Source organism: Leopardus geoffroyi, chromosome C3 (genome assembly GCF_018350155.1).
Source record: "Leopardus geoffroyi isolate Oge1 chromosome C3, O.geoffroyi_Oge1_pat1.0, whole genome shotgun sequence".
NCBI lineage: Eukaryota > Metazoa > Chordata > Mammalia > Carnivora > Felidae > Leopardus > Leopardus geoffroyi.
The window spans coordinates 12,398,852-12,416,608 of NC_059338.1; the positions used below are offsets into that span (position 1 = coordinate 12,398,852).

The following is a 17,757-nucleotide window of genomic DNA, read 5'->3' on the forward strand; positions in this document are numbered from 1 at the left end:
ACCCATTTAGCCCATCGCCCCTCCCTCAACCCCTCCATTAACCCTCTGTTCTCCATTTAAGAGTCTCTTACGTTTTTGTCCCCCTCCCTGTTTTTGTATTATTTTTGCTTCCCTTCCCTTACATTCATCTGTTTTGTACCTTGAAGTCCTCATATGAGTGAAGTCCTATGATACTTGTCTTTCTCTGACTAATTTCGCTTAACATAATACCCTCTAGTTCCATCCATGTAGTTGCAAATGGCAAGATTTCATTCTTTTTGATTGTCGAGTAATACTCCATTGTATATATATACCACATCTTTATCCATTCATCCATCGATGGACATTTGGGCTCTTTCCATACTTTGGCTATTGTTGATAGTGCTGCTATAAACATTGGGGTGCTTGTGCCCCTTCAAAACAGCACACCTGTATCCCTTGGATAAATACCTAGTAGTGCAATTGCTGGGTCATAGGTTCTATTTTTAATATGTCATTTGCCAATATCTTCTCCCATTCTGTCGGTTGCCTTTTAGTTTGTTGATTGTTTCCTTCGCTGTGCAGAAGCTTTTTATTTTGATGAGGTCCCAGTAGTTCATTTTTGTTTCTCTTGCCTCCGGAGACGTGTTGAGTTAGAAGTCGCTGCGGCCAAGATCAAAGAGGTTTTTGCCTGCTTTCTCCTCGAGTATCTTGATGGCTTCCTGTCTTACATTCAGGTCTTAAATCCATTTTGAGTTTATTTTTGTGTATGATGTAAGAAAGTGATCCGGTTTCATTTTTCTGCATGTCGCTCTCCAGTTTTCCCGGCACCACTTGCTGAAGAGACTGTTTTATTGGATATTCTTTCCTGCTTTGTCAAAGATTAGTTGGCCATACGTTTGTGAGTCCATTTCTGGGTTCTCTATTCTGTTCCATTGATCTGAGTGTCTGTTCTTGTGCCAAGGATAAGTAGAATTTTAATACATAGAAAAGGAAGGACATTCCAGGCAGAGGGAACAGCATATGCAAAACCTCATGGTTTTGGTATATGCTATGTGTGAGAACACAGCAAAACTGTTAAGTTGGTAGGAAATTATCAAAGCAGATTAAATATAGCATATCTTCAAGACTGATGTTTTGAGTATGTATTCATAAAAATTAATGAGATAAATATATAAGCCACATTTCTGTCAGAATCAATTTCTTATTAAGCTATGGCAGTACAGAATGCTTTATCTTGTTTTTCTACCTTTAGTAGCTGTGTAAACCACCTATTCATTTATAAAATGGAGAGACGTCTAATAGCTTCACCAGAGTTACTCTACCTTATAAAGTACTTAGCACAATGCCTAACACACACTAAAAAATAATAGCTAATGTTAGTTAATGACCTTACAGAGTCAACTGGAAGTTGCTCCTAATTTGTAGCTTTAATTAACAATAATTACTTTAGCCTCTGATTTTTTGTCCTGCAAACATAAATGCTTTAAAACACAAGGTTTTTTTAGTGGATCCATGACAAAAGCCTGAAAAGTAGATCAGAAACTAATAAACCACATTTTGTCCCATAGCCCAAGGCCATTTTGGAGGAAGTGGCAATCATCGGAGCAAAGACAAACCCCAGGCTATTTTTTGAAGCTTCAGATGAGTAGAACTAATCACAGAAAAGCTTGAAGTTTGCTGCTTTAAAGGTATTCACTATTTAAAGGAACCTCCAAATAATTATGTTGAGGAAGGAATCCTTCCTCCAAAATCTGCTTGTGATAAATTGCTTTCTTTCTCAAACTGAGGTTCAACTAAAATACCAAAACTTTTTCAAACATCTGAAGAGTGGTGGTGCTTTTCAAGAGGGTGCTAAACTTGAATCCAAGTGATATCCTTTAAGAAATGATCAGTATTTTACTTGCAGATGACAGCCATTAATTAGATACGTGACCAACAGTCACAAAAGTGATAGTGTGCCTTGTGTTTGTTCCAACAAGAAGAAAACAAATAGGTCAAGGTATATTATTGCTGGCTGTGCTCACTAGGACCTGCTAGTGTATATTATAGGATAGCAATTTCTAGGTTCGTCCATGGCTGTTCAAAATAGTTCCTAATGCCAGTAAATCATTTGACACCTTCATGAAAATTAGTAACAGCAACTTCTCTGGCTTCCTGCTGGGGAGGCTTTGAGGCTTGAGATCAGCAACAAGCAGAGAGAAGGCATTTTGACTGGAGAGTCTGTGCCTGTCCCCCTATTTGGTATCTGATTGTAGTTATAAATATTAGTCATCTGTCATAAAGCTGTGGTTTTCAGGGGGTGTCAGGAGCATCAGAAGTTTGGGGAGGCAGCTACCGCTACCAAATCTTCGGCCTTTTGCTTATCACTTTCGCCGCGTCTAGAAAACTCCAGCCAGGGGCGCCTGGGTGGCGCAGTCGGTTAAGCGTCCGACTTCAGCCAGGTCACGATCTCGTGGTCCGTGAGTTCGAGCCCCGCGTCAGGCTCTGGGCTGATGGCTCAGAGCCTGGAGCCTGTTTCCGATTCTGTGTCTCCCTCTCTCTCTGCCCCTCCCCCATTCATGCTCTGTCTCTCTCTGTCCCAAAAATAAATAAACGTTGAAAAAAAAAAAAATTAAAAAAAAAAAAAAGAAAACTCCAGCCATTTATTTAATAAATTTGAGTGCCTGCTTTGTGCAAAGTGCCTAAGCAGACAGCAGCGAGTAGAGCCAAACATGAGTTTTCCTCTTCTTGGCTCTATCTCCTTGAAGTTATCTAGTTCAGCTGCAAAAGCAGGCAATCGAGTGGACAGGGAGGTGGAGCAGGGAACTGGGGCTGAGCACTGTGAAGAGGGGGGCATTGCCTCGGTGACCCTCACGGAGACATGGCAGGATCATCCCTGCCCACAGCAGCGTGCTGACAACAACCCCTGTACTCAAGATGATAATAGCTGGAGAATGAGGTCCACCCGATCCTGCCACACCTCAGGCTTGAAATCACAGAGACAAACACATTCCCCTGGCTCAGCAGGCAATGTGAAAACGGTGCCTCCGTTTCACTTTACTGGAGGATTCAAGAGTTTGAAACATCCGTAGTGCTGAAATGATATAAAACTGTTTTAAAGGAGTCTCATGTAATGGGGATATCTCACAATATATTTTAGTTATGTTCCCGAAAGCAAACTCTGTGACGGGGAAGAATGTGTTGAATGAGCAAGGAGCTTGGGGGATATACAGGCTGGTAATGGTGCTAACAACAGAATTATGTGGTAAAAATGTCATCATACTGTATTTCCCTCATTTATTCATTCTCTCACTCTCCTGGACAATTATTTCCTACATTTTTCCCCTCAATTTTTCCAGATTTCCCCTTTCTGACTTCGAGTTGGTCATCTCGATTTCGATTTCATCAAGAAGATAGAGACAATAAGAATAGACCCACCAGGGGCGCCTGGGGGGCTCAGTTGGATAAGTGTTAGACTTTGGCTCAGGTCATGATCTCACAGTTTGTGGGTTCGAGCCCCGCATTGGGCTATGTGCTGACAGCTCAGAGCCTAGAGCCTCCTTTGGATTCTGTGTCTCCCTCTCTCTCTGTTCCTCCCCCACTCATGCTCTGTCTTAAAAATAAATGTTAAAAAAATTTTTTTAATAAAAAAAAAAATGGACCCACCAGGACCTCCCACCACTGCATCTACCCTCTTGTGTGGGTACATGCTGTCATCTTCCCCAACTTGTCGATTCCCTTATCCCTTTAGCCTGAAAATAAAGCTGTCTGTACTTGCCAGCTCCTGTTTCCCTTGTCTGTTCTGAACCCACTTCATTTGCCCTCTTGTTCAGGCCACCAGTGGCGTCCGTAATGTGAAATACGAGCCATCACTTCCAGTCCTCTTCCCGTTTACTCTCAGCATTTGGCCCGGCTGATTCCTCCTCTTCTTTGAAACACATTCTTCGTTGGCCTTGAGAATACTATACCCTCCCATTTTCCCTTCCGCCTCTCTGGTCCTTCTCTCTCATCTCTTAGCATTGTCTTCTCTTTGCAATTTTCTCTCATTTCCCTGGTGACCTCCTGCAGTATATTGTCAGCATTCAAGTTCATATATTCCCAGCCTATTCATCTCCCCTGAACTCCAAACTTTCTTACTCGACACCCTATGTAGCATTTCAGCCCGGCTGTCTAATAGATACACCAAACAATGTCATTTCTGCTCCTTGCTCCCCTACACCCCCAATCCTACAGCTGTCACCTTTGTCCTACTTCCATCTCACTTGCAACATCAGGCCACAGCCCTAATGTCACCTTGACTGTTCTCTTTCATACCTCACATCTAATTGCCCAGCAAATGCTATTGGCTCTAACGACCCTGAGATCGAGACCTGAGCCGAGATCGAGAGTCGGATCCTTAATAGACTTGAACCACCCAGGTGCCCCCATCCTAACCATTTTTAAGTGTATGCTTCAGTGTTAAGTATATTTGCATTTTGGGGTAGCCAATTAGCAGAACTTTTCCATCTCACAGAATTGAAGCTATATTCATTAAACAACTCCCTCATGTCCCCCTCCCCCCAGCCCCTGCAACCACCATTCTAACTTTTTGTTTCTATGAATTTGACTGCCTTCGATAGCTCATAAAAGTGGAATCCTTCAATATTTGTCTTTTTGTGCCTGACTGATTTCACGTAGCTTGGTGTCCGCAAGGCCCGTCTATATAGTAACGTGTTAGAATTCCCTTCATTTTTAAGGTGGAATAATATTCCATTGTATGTATACGTATGTGCACACACACACACCCACACCACATTTTATCCTTTCATCTGTCAATGGACACGTAGCCTGCTTCCGTCTCTTGGCTGCTGGGAGTAGTGCTGTCATGATGCACAGACCCTGCTTTCAATTCCTTCGGTTTTATAACCAGGAAGTAGACTTACTGGATCAAACAGCAATTCTATTTTTCATTTTTTGAGGAACTGGCATACTATTTCTCATAGTGACCACACCGTTTAAAATTTCCTAGTAATTTTTCAACAAAGGGCCTTGCGCTTTCATTTGGTACCCAAGCCCATGGATTACGTGGCCGGTTCTGCCTGGGTCTTCCCACTTCCCACGTGGTCCAAGTCACCGGCCTTTTGTTTAGATTATTGCCACAGTCTCCTAACAGGTTCCTCGGCTTTCATGTCATCTCAACCCAGGATCCAAAGATTCTTTTAAAACGTGAATTCGGTCTTGTCATTGTTCAGCTCTCCCATCTCAGGATACTACATGATCCTCCCCCGCCCCCCCCCCCCACCATTGCTTCTCAGACCCCACATCCCGTTTGTCTCCCTCAGTCACTCCTCTCCAACCACACTGAGCTCCTTCCCTGCTCCTTGAACTTCCCATGCTCTCTGCTTCCTCTGCCTAAGAAAGAACTGCTTTCAGGCATCTTCATGGCTCAGTCTCTTCCTTCCTTTATTTCTTTTTTTTTTTTTTTTTTTTACAGCCCACCCACGTCCCCCGTTCAGATCTTACTCAAGAACATCTCAGTCAATTCTTCCCTGACTTTATTTAAAATAACACCCCCACCCCTATATCAACACTGTATCCCTCTTCTCTGCTTCATTTGTCTCCATTATTCTTATTACCATCTGACATTTAGTAGATTTTATGATTAATTTGTTAATTAATCTCCCTCCCTCACTAGAATGTAAGCTTCATGAGGGCAGAGGCTTTCCTCTGTTTTATTCACTGCCGTCTCTCCAGAGTCTAGAACCATGTGTGACATGTAGGAACTTAGTATCTGTTGCGTGAATGGACGAGTGAGGTAGTCTTAGTGCAGTAATTTTCATAATCTCATTCAAAGTCCCAATGTTAGAGTATCAGCTGACCAGGAGATTATTTCTGAGATGCTGAGGAAATTACTAGGGCTGCATCTAAGTTGTCAGTGTTTTCCAGATGAAAAAAAATCAATATGGTGTGTATATAAATAGAAAGATGCATTAAAAGGAATTGGCTCATGCGATGGCGGAGGCTGAGAAGTCCCAAGATCTGCAAGGTGAGTCGGCAAGCCCGAGGACCAGGGGACTCACTGGAGCAGGTCCAGTGAAAGACCACAGGCTCGAGACTGAGGATGAGCTGATGTAGGGGTTTAAGCCTGAAGGCAGGAGAAAGCCAAGTGTTTCCACTTGAAGACAGTCGCGGGACCAATTCTCTCTTACTTGTAGGGGGGAAGTTCTGTTGATTCCTTCCACTGAATGCATGAGGCTCTTCTACATCAGAGAAGGGCAATCTGTGGCACTCAGTCTACCAATTGGAATACCAATCTCCTGCCAGAATGATGTTTGCCCAAATGTCTAAGCACCTGGTGGCCCAGTCAAACGGACACATAAAATTAACCATCGCAGTCAGACTTTTCTAATTCAGAAAAGATTGGGTATAGTAATTTTAATCTGCGTTCCTCTATAGGATTGACTGTAGGGAGTCTACTCAAAACAATAAAGGCCGCTACTGTTTTAGATATTCGGGACCTGGAAAATCGTTATGATTTATAAGTGACACATTGATAAGATTAAAAACAAAAAAAATTTGCTTGCATCAGCTAAATTGAGTTATTCTAATTTAGCTTTCTTCCTGAAGCTAACTGGGATCATGGCTTTAGCTCCTTCGGCTTAACGGTGTTTTATCTTTTCTGAACACGAGGAATGTTTTTCTTGTCTTATTTGTGGAGAATGCTTGGAAGTAGGGTGCTTGTTATTCCGGGTTAGTGGACACGACAGTAGAAAAATCACCCTAGCCTCTTTGGCTTTGACTTCTTGTAGCTCTGATCTGTGGATTAGAGACCCCTAGAATGTTCCCTGTTCCATGTGGTTAACAGAATTCATATTTTTTACCCACCAGGCAGACAAGACCCGATTGTTTATGACAAACGGCTTGACCCACCACAGTAGCTATTGCACACACCGAGGCTGAAAAGGCCAAAGCCACAGATGAACTTCTGCCCGATTCAAAGATCCGGAGGCTCCTGGCTTTTGTGCGTAAACACACAATGAATGAAAGAAGCCCCTCAAGTCTGCATCGGACGCCCGTGCCTTCACTTTCCGTAAGTCCCAGCTCACGTGACATTTCTTGCTTAATTGCCCTTTAAACTGTTTTATGGCTTTATAGCAGCCTATAAAAGGTGATTTCCAAATATGACAAGTGCTGCAAGGCTGAAGGGGAGAGTTACTCTTCCCAAGAGAGGGGTGAGGAGCTGCCCGAGAGCGGGGCGCCATGGGGCGATACTCGGGAAGAAGCTTCCGGTTAGTCCTCCTGTGCGCGGTGAGCGTCCTCCTGTTCGTGATGGAGCTGGTGATCGCCAACATAGGCAACTCCCTCTCCCTGGCCTCCGACGCCTTCGCCGTCCTCTCCCACTTTGTTTCCATGATCATCGCCTGGCTTGGCGTGAGGGCCAGCAGGATAAAACGGCACAGGAAGAGCACTTTCGGCTTTCTCCGGGCAGATGTGGTGGGAGCGTTTGGCAACTCCATTTTTGCCATGGCTCTGATGTTCAGCATCCTGGTGGAAGCTGTCAAAAGGTATATTGATCCCCAGAAGACAGAGGAGCCACTGCTGGTTCTCAGTGCTGGAGTTATTGGCCTCTTATTCAGTGTCCTTAACTATGTCACCTTGGACTGCTGTTACTGTACGGCACACAGGCCCCAGGGAGACACTGAAACAGGTAAATAGCTCCTTAGATGTTATAGCAGATGTGGTCGGCCTTATGGCTGGTGCTGTCTGCGGGGGCCTCTGATGGTGCTTTTGAGACAGGCCCAACAAAAGATCTTTCTCAAAGGAGTTGCTTCCAGGCCAAATTTGCTGGTGAGCTGGGTGGCCACAAGCCGCTTTCATCTTGGGGGCTTTAATTTTAGTCACCAGGAATGAAAAGTGTTCAGAGAGGTAGACAGGGAGTAAAGGTACTGAGCAGGGCCATGAAGGGAGCAATTTGAAAGAAAGTGGATGTGGCATTGAAAACAGTCTCCTTTAATTAGTGGCCAGATGCGACACGGCTGTGTTTGAATTTAAAAATAATATTTTAGAGTCCCCATAAAATATGTTTAAGAAAATACTGGGCCCTCTAACCAGCTGATATCAAGCAAAGGGTCAAACAAGTGTCTTGGCTGACAAATTCATAGGACTATATACTGGAAGAATTTACAGAAAATGGGGAGAGAAAAAATAAAGGAGATGATCTAGTGAACTTAGTTCTTTTCAAGATGGAAATATTTGTACTTATTGTATGCATCCATTCTATTTGACAAAAAGAAAAACTATTTACACATGAAACTTTTGGAAGGGCTTAAGAGTGGGTGCCACTCACTGGGCCATCTCAAAAAATGGAGTTAAATCTTGGGAGAGAGCAGTTGACTCTAAAGCAATGAATCCAAATGATAAATGATTAGATGAAAGTGTTTCTTTATTCCTACAGTAGGAATTAAACATATATGTAAAGAGCTTCTTGCAGAAGAGAGAAATTTCCAGTGCTTTTTAAAAGAGTCCCATAGCATGAACAGACCAGGTTCAAATCATGGCTTTACCCCAGGGCAGCATTCGAGTTAGCTCAGCTAGCCTGTCTGCCCACAGGTAATATGAAAGTAGGAAGCACCAAGTGAGATCCTGAGTGTTTAGCACTTAACAGGCACTTGGTAAAGAGTAACTTGTTTTTTTAAAAAATCACAATGTGTGGGGCGCCTGGGCGGTTCAGTTGGTTAAACTCTCAGTTTTGGCTCAGGTCATGATCTCATGGTTTGTAAGATTAAGCCCTGTGTTGGGCTCCGTGCAGACAGTGTGGAACCTGCTATGGAATCTCTCTCTCTCTCTCTCTCTCTCTCTCTCTCTCTCTCTCTCCCTCTCCCTCTCTCCCTCTCTCTCTCTCTTTCTCTCTGCCCTTCTCCCACTCTCTCTCACTCAAGATAAATAAACTTAGAAAAAAATCACAATGCAAGCCTTTGAATTATGTAATAATCCAGTATTATTGAATTCTAATTGCTTATCTGGATTTGAAGAAATTTTAAGATTTTCCTTATTTGATGCTGATCAATTTTCTCTGGGTTTGCATTTTTCATTTTATTCCTTCTGCCTTTGCTCCCAGTGTAAATTATGTCAGCTAGGTCCAGTCTTTTATGCTATCTCTGTCTAAATTTCCCAATTAGTAGAATGTATGTTATGAGAGCACCTATAGTATGTATTAAGGATAAAAGGGAACAAAGAAGAAAATAGAACCTATATCTTTATTCAATTTAATGAATCAGTTAAAACCTTATCCTTTTAAAAAGACAATTAGTTGAGGCGCCTGGGTGGCTCAGTTGGTTAAGCGTCTGACTTCGGCTCAGGTCATGATTTCACGGTCCGTGAGTTCGAGCCCCGCGTCGGGCTCTGTGCTGACCGCTCAGAGCCTGGAGCCTGCTTCGGATTCTGCGTCTCCCTCTCTCTCTGCCCCTCCCCCATTCATGCGCTCTCTCTGTCTCAAAAATAAAAATAAACATTAAAAAAAAAATTAAAAAAAAAAGACAATTAGTTAATTTGAGACCCTAAGCCTTGTTTACATCAGTCATCATGTAGAAATTATTACTTGAGACCCCAGATTATAAAATTCACATATCTGATGTAAGAAAAATATATTTCTTATTGCTAAGTATAATTTTAAGGCAAGGAAGTGGATTTCAAACAAATGGTTAGTTTCAGCTTTGGAAGTGTCATCATCACTAAACTTACCATTGTGTTTCAGACATATGATATATTTTAGGCAAAAATATACATACAATAAAAAAATTTTAGGCAAAAGGTTTGACTCTGACCAACGTGAGAATTGATACACAAGTGTAATTTTATTTTTATAAATTGAATTATTGTCATATAGGTCTTAAATTAGCTCTTGTTTGGGAAGTGCTGCTTTCTAATGTTTATGTCCATGCTAAGACAAAAAGAGGCTTAAGACAAATATTTCATCCTGATCATATCAGTTTCTATTGCCTAAATTCCAGAATATCTATCTTCTTTTGAAGGGTTGGATGCTATACAATATTCTACTTTATATAACTAAGTACAGTGATAGGTATACACATAGAGCTAATGATTTAAGATCCACATTCTGTGTTCACTTTCTTTTGATAGCTTTTGGTATTGCATTCTTCTGGTAGAAATTTTAGAATGTGTAAACCCTCCAAGTAATTTTAGGATAGCTACTTTGTTTTGCATTTATTGAGTTATGTGCTTAGCACTTTTAGTAAAGCATACATTTTGGTATCTTTCCCATTACCTAAATAAGTTTAAAGTAAACATTTGGATGAATCTCAGAAACTGACATTAACCCATTTTAATTGTCTTCCATTTCAAGGAGAAATTGATTAATCCATACACATTAATTGATACCAGGAGGTATACAATATGAGAGAACAATGACTCTTGACTTCAGAAGATTTGACGTCCATTTAGGATAAAGAATTTCTGTATGCCTAGAACTCTAGCTTGCAGTGCTGTGGTCCCTCCTGGGTTAGTGATCAGAGTCAGGATAATCTATCACTGCTTCTGTGGGATCTGTGGCCAGAAAGCGTTTTTACTTAGCAAGTCTTCAGTCTTTTTTGGTTCTGTGGATCTTTAACTGGTTCTGCTGGATCCGTCTGATGTGGGAATTGTATCAGTTACATCTGCTGTCTGAGGTCATAGGAAAGTTAAACATAAGATCACTAACTCTAAATATTAATAGAATAGACTGTCTAAACTGTTAAGACTTTAAAATATCTGTGAGTTTCAAGGAGTAAGAAAGGTTGGAAAATCAGACAGATGGAGCCAGAAATTAAACAATAAAACAAACAAAACAAAACAAAACAAAACAAAACAAAACAAAACAAAACACCCTGGGAGAAAAGAATGTAGAAGATTCAGCTGAAGGACCCCAGAAACCCTGGGTCAATCCCTCGCTGGCATGAGTCCACCCCTGACATGAAAAGTGATAGGGGAGCAGGTATTTTTGGCTAAAGTAAAAGGAAAAAATGAAAAAAGTAAAAATCACAAGCATGGAAGAAAAAACAAACAAGGGGGAAAGTCTGAAATGTAGATGGTTACGTGTGTGTTTGGGGAAAGAGCAAGGGGTTAAAACAACATGTAGATTCAGATCCCAAGAAATATGTGACACCAGCTTTCTTTCTCTAGACTTAAGGACTAAATCTGCTGTGCTTACAGTTTTTCCTACTCCTTGTTTCCTTGATTTTCCTTGACTTTCGCATTGTCTTTTATGTTTTGTTTTGTTTTTAGAAATTGAATTTTCTTTAAAATATAACTACTGTAACTCTCTATGCACTCGCCCTATATTGAACAAATACCTTTATATACATTGGCCTTATTTTAAACCAAAGACAATTTTGTGTAGATCTGTCTGGGATATATTAGGCTTGCCATTTATATAATTTATAGGTGAACAATTTATATCTGAAATATCTGCTTACTACATTTATTTTATTTTATTTTTTTTACAAAATGCCTTTCCTTTGAATTTAAATTGTTTTCGTTTTGAGTCCAAATTGTGCTCATTCTCTCTCTCTCTGTCTCTCTCCTCTCCCCCCCACCCCCCAGCCTCTTCCTCCCACCCTCCCTGTCCCTGTCCCTTTAGCCACCTTTCTGGCATTATGTTTCTCCAACCAAATCGCTGGAGGCAGTGACAGCACAGTAATCAACCAGACACGCTGTTGTGGAAGGTTGTAACACACTGCTGATTCGTTGTTCTCACAAGCTTCTAATTTAGACTCAGTACTAGTTAAGACTCAATACCATAGCCTGATGGGAGCCTTTCACATGGACAGTCCTGTAGACCCTGAAAGCAAATCTGGTTTCCTTTCCTTGTAGAGCAAATTTGATCCAGAAACCAGCAAAATAAGCAAGGCTCTGAGAGTTTTAGGAGAGGCAAGGGGGAATCGGCTTCCTATCTCCCAGTAGCAAATACCGGGGAGTGAATAAGAGGTCAGAAACTGCACCATGGAACACAGCTTTTCAAACTGGAAAGGGAAAGTTTTCTGGGCAGAGCTTCCCTGAGTTCTCTGTCTAGTTCACAGGAATGATTGGGAGTTTACAATATTATTACATCATTTTAAGAATCATGCTTAATTCCCGAACCTGTTACTTTGCCACTTGTCCATATCTGACACTGTCGTTTTCCAAGCACTGTGTTGGATTTTGAACAATTAACTTCCACGTGAGGATTCAGTGGTAAGTGTACACACACACACACACACACACACACACACACACACACCTGTCGTAGATTACAGTGTCTCTCCCATGCTAGATGCTCCTTATATTCCCTTACATCTCTTTCCATGTGTTCATGACAGCTTGGTGAGCCCCTCCTCTCTCTTTTTGCCCAATTACAGCGTTCTGGGTCAGTTCTAGGGAGTGAATAAGAAAGATTAACAAAAGATTGAAAAATAGGTGCTATTTCACATTTGTGAAGTCAAATTCAACTGAAGGGGAAAAAAAAAAAAGAAGGATAAACCAGTTCCTTGTTCTCAGCCATTTTCTTCTAACATGCAGAGGCTATTCTGATATCTGAGTTAAATGTTAATGAAAACCAAGTGTTTATTGACATCCATGGGTTGTCGGGCACTCAGGAAGTGTACAGACAATAGTCACGGCACTATGTGGCATACATTTGGAGAGCTGCATGTCTTATGAAATAATTAGAACGTATTGCATTGATTTGCAGAATTGTATGTATTGTGACAGAATATTTGCTATTTCCATTTTACAGACAAGAAAACAGAGGTTGAGTCAGGTCCATGGTCATACAGGTAGTTCATGGTAGGGCACAAAGAAATTACAAGGTTGAGTCTAGGCCCTTAATTAAAGACCTACTCTGCTTCACCAAAACAAACAAACAAACAAACAAACAAAACAAAAACAAAACAAAAACAAAAACAAAAACAAAACACTGAAAATTTGCTCAGCAATAATCACAAAATAACATGTCAAAAAGTGCCAATTAATACACTAAAAATTGAATCCCAGTAGCTGACTGACCTCTAGAAAGATACTCAGACTTTCTAAACCTCAGTTTCTCTGTCTGTAAAGTGGGCAGTGTCTATCTTTTAAGATGTCGCAAGGATGAAATTATATTGTGTGTGTGAACTTGTCGACATAGTGCTCGGTGGTAGTGGATGGTACTGATTGTCCAAGGATTGAAGGGCAAAGAATGAATGAAATATTAGTAACACCCCCCTGGGGACAAGTCCCTTGCTTTACTTCACAGCCATGACACAGAGCCCACCTTATCCTGGACCAACACTCATAACTGTTTGCTGTTAGTTATGCATTTGACCAATACAGACCCATCACTACTCCTGGAAAACCACACAAAACATGTATCTTACTGATGACAAGTTAGTAGCATCCTTACTAGGATGAACCAAAGGGAACATGGACCAGTCACTGGAAAACACGTGTTCTAGCACTTCTTCCCTCATGTACTGGGTCTGATAATGGAGAAGATACTTAACCATTTTGAGCTTCATCTCATGTATCATTACACCGATTTTAAAGAATCAATGTGCTTTTCTTTTGTTAAGTAATACCTTCATGATGCATGATTTTTCAAAGGGTTCTTGTACATGTTACTTTCTTCGTTTTCAGTGTTCAAGATGACACTTCGTAGAAGGGCATTGGTTATATTTTTCAACTGTTAAAAATTATATTATTTTTAAATATATTTTTAATATGTTTATTTTTGAGAGAGAGAGAGGGAGAGAGCAAGCATGAGCTGGGGAGGGACAGAGAGAGAAGGAGACACAGAATCTGAAATGGGCTCCAGGCTCTGAGCTGTCAGCACAGAGCCCAAGGCAGGACTCGAACTCACAAACTTGTGACCTGAGCCAAAGCCAGATGCTTAACCGACTGAGCCACCCAGGTGCTCCAAAAAGTTATATATTTTAAACCTTTGTAATGGTATTAACATCAGACTATCACATTCATGAAAATAATGCAAGTGTAGTTCATATTTCCAAGTTGCAAATGAAGAAGCCGAGGCACCAAATGTTTTAATGTTAGCTCACAGTTGATGCTGGAACCAGGACTTTGCATTTCCATACCTTTATCCTGCCATAAGGTGATTTGCCTTTTAAACATTGCCCTACAGTTCTGACTAGTGAGTAATGACATACCCATTCACCTTGCTCATAGGCCTAATTTTCCAAGAAGGTGGGGTGAGAGTAAACTTACTCTTTTGGTTTTCTTTTGCCAGATGGTTACAGGATGTAAAGGACATATTTGTTATTTTTCTCCTTTGTCTTAGGCTTTTGACAGAGACAGTAGTCGACACAGTTTTTAGAAAACATTATGTGTAACTGTCTCTGATGACTATGACGTGTCATCATTTTTTATAAGTGGCCATAAATCTAGTGACTCCTTTTTCTTAGAATGTTTTCCAAAGTCCACATCCTGATATTTATTGTTTACCTTTGAGAAGGTGTCTTGAGAGAATTTTGAGGAAAGTAATTTTTTTTAATTTTTGATAATACTTATTTTTGAGAGAGAGAGAGAGAGAGGGAGAGGGAGAGGGAGAAGATGAGAGAGAGAGAGAGCATGAGCAGGGCACGGGCAAAGAGAGAGAGGGAGACACAGGATCCGAAGCAGGCTCCAGGCTCTGAGCTGTCAGCACAGAGCCCGATGCGGGGCTTGAACCCACCAGCCATGGGATCATGACCTGAGCCGAAGTCGGACGCCTAGCTGACTGAGCCACCCAGGCGCCCCGGAAGTAATTTTTGATGAAGCCTATCTATGCTCTTGCTCTTTATCTGCAGTGACAACACTAAAAATGTATCAACCCAAAAGACAATAGGAAAAAGATGATCCTAACTCAGACCAATGAGAACTAGAGATTTGTTCCTTACGGGGGAGCGGCAGAGAAGTCAGGTTTGAAGGAGGGACTGTCTGGAGGGTCCACTTGTTTTCTGTAGGATTCTTTACCTGAAGAAACTGCCTTGAGATTTCGTAGGACAGAGTAAGAACGGAACCAACATCCAGCTCTATAGCTAGTGACTAGAGTCAATTGAGGAGATTGTCTGGACATTATAAAGCAAATAAATAACTTCCACCTTGAGGCTTGAGCTAAGTGAGGATGAAGGAATCAAAGATGGTCAGATAGCAATAAAAAGAGTAGTCCCGTTCTTGATAAAAGCCGGATGGGAGAAGGTACTTTCAGTATCGTAATAGACTTCCTAGCACTCATCTCAGTAGTAAACATACCCTTCCTCTTGCAAGCAGAGCTCAACAACTTGGGGAGCAGAGGTGGGCCCCTACACACAGAGAATGTACATTCTCTGAAGGCAAACAGTTGGAAGGGTAAAGCCCAGGACGGGCTGGGCCAGGCTTCTTCCATTCTTTCAACTAAATCTACCACTGAGAGAAGAACTTCCCACTCCAGGAGTGACTTCTTACCTGAAAGTTGGAGAGGGAATGAAGGGGGTCAGACAGAGACCACCCGAGAGTGTCTCTTATGGAAACATGAGACAAGAGGAATGGAGGTCTCCCCCTACTCTCAGCTGCTGTGTGTTCTCTTCACTCATGACTCTCCTTGAAGGACTAGATGAACAGGTCTCTGTGGCCCACTTTCTTAAGCTGTGTGCTCCCAATACCAACCATGTTTTCTTTGGGTATTCTTCTTGGGACAAAGGCTTGGCAATTTTGATCCCACCCGCCCCCAATGACTAAAGTGGATTAGAAGAATAAGCATATTAGTGAAATCAACTCTGAGCCTCCACAGGTGTTCAGAAATTACATTGTGACATGAAATTATAGCATCGAGATATTTTAAGAATTCAATGTCAACAATGTAAAAATGCCCCCAATTTAAACATGATTCTCCTCACAGTATCAAATTATGAGAGAAAAATTAAAATTCCAAATTAGGTATGTTTGACCTTCTGAGTTACTATTCAGAGAAATCAAAGCGTGTGATTATTAATTTAAAGGACAGACCAAAGGCAAGTCAAAATGCAACCATAATTGGGGCGCTTGGGTGGCTCAGTCGGTTGAGCGTCCGACTTCGGCTCAGGTCTTGATCACATGGTTCGTGGGTTTGAGCCCCGCATCGGGCTCTGTGCTGACAGCTCAGAGCCTGGAGCCTGCTTCGGATTCTGTGTCTCCCTCTCTCGCTGCCACTCCCCCGTTCATGCTCTCTCTCTCTCTCTCAAAAATAAACATTAAAAAAATTTTTTAAAAAAATGAAACCATAAAACCCTGAATCTTCTTCACTTTGAGCTCAGTCTCTGTTTGAGTGTAGTCCTGCCTGGTAGACACAGGGCTCCTCCAGTAGTTTCAGCCTGAATTGTTTTCCACTGGGGTGGATGTCATTCCTTCAGGACACCCAAGTTGGGTAAGTTTGGCACCAAGACTTCCATGTGCTCCGCCTTTTAAAGGTCTCCATCGTTGGTTTTCTTCAGTTTTGCTACAATATTTCCCTACATGAATTTCTTTTTATTTATCCCACCTGAGAATCACTGTGCTTCCCAAATCTAAGCACTTTAATCTCTTATACATTCAGATACCATCTCTTCTAGTTTTGTCCCTCCCCTGTTCCTTCTATTTTCTCCTTCTGCGACACTAATTACGTAATATCAGATCTTCTTACTCTGTCCTCCATTATTTTGTATACGCTTTGTCATATTTCCCACTTCTTGTTGTTCTCTGTTGCATTCTTAGATTCTAGGTAATTCTTAAGATTTGTCTTCACTTTTTCTGAAACTGATGCTGGTACAACATGTGTGTGTGCTTCTTTGCCATTCATTTTGCCACATGTGTAGATTTGTGTGACCACCAAAATCAAGATACAGAACGATTACATCACCGTGAAGATACCCTTCTTGCCTTTTATTTTATTTTATTTTATTTTATTTTTTATTCCTACTCTGAGTCCCTATCTAGGCCCTCAAAACCACTAATCCGTTTTCCATTTTCATAATATTATAATTTCAAAAATGTTATGTAAATAGAATCATACATACGTGACCTTTAAAAATGGCCTTTTTCTTTCAGGGTAATGCCCTTAAGATCATCCAAGTTGTGCACATCAGTAGTTGGTTTCTTTGTATTGCTGAGTAGTATTCCATGGCATGGATGTGGTTGGATTTTTTTTAAGCCATTCTGCCAATTTTATGCCTTGTAATTGTTATATCTATACCATTATGTTCAATGCAATTATTAGAGGTTAGGACTTCACCATTTCATCTTTATTTTCTGTTTGTTCTTTCTGTCTTTCATTTCTGTTTTCCTTTTCCTATCTTCCTTAAACATTTTTTAGAATTCACTTTTGATTTTCCTATTGTTTTGAGTTTTTGAGGGCATCTTGGCATAGCTTTGTTCGTGGTTGCATTACACATACCTAATGTGGTTGCATTATACATACCTAATAGTCGTCATTACATTACACATACCTAATTAATCACAGTGTGTCAGTACTGGTGTCAGCATTTTACCAGTTTGAGTGAAGTGTACAAACCTAACCTCTCTTTATCATCCCCCATTTATAATTGATATAGTTACTCTAGTTCCTGAGACCTTGTTCACTCTTTTTTTTTTTAGGAGTGAATAGAATTTTAATCCATGACTTATTTTGAAAACATTTATTTTCTTTGCTTTTTAGTTTTTTGAGTGGTTTTCAGTCTCCTCTTTTTGAAGTGTCTTTCTCCCCCCCCCCCCCCCCACATCTCTGTTGTGTGGCCAGTATTTACATTCAGCTTCTCTTCTGAGCTGTTTGAGACTTGCATTATTTTTGTTAGCCATGGCATTCACACCATTGTCATCACACTTTGATTCCACATTTTCATC

The 17,757-nt window shown here is 41.1% G+C and overlaps 1 protein-coding gene across 1 annotated transcript in view; it reads left to right on the forward strand.

Annotated features, from left to right (window-relative positions):
* Positions 1-7,032: 7,032 nt before the first annotated feature.
* The window catches only part of SLC30A10 (solute carrier family 30 member 10), a 60,628-nt gene continuing 49,903 nt past the window's right edge, over positions 7,033-17,757 (forward strand). The window contains exon 1 of the mRNA XM_045455741.1: positions 7,033-7,627. Within this exon, the coding sequence (XP_045311697.1) occupies positions 7,180-7,627 (448 nt within the window). The 5' untranslated portion in view covers positions 7,033-7,179. The remainder of the gene's footprint in view (positions 7,628-17,757) is intronic.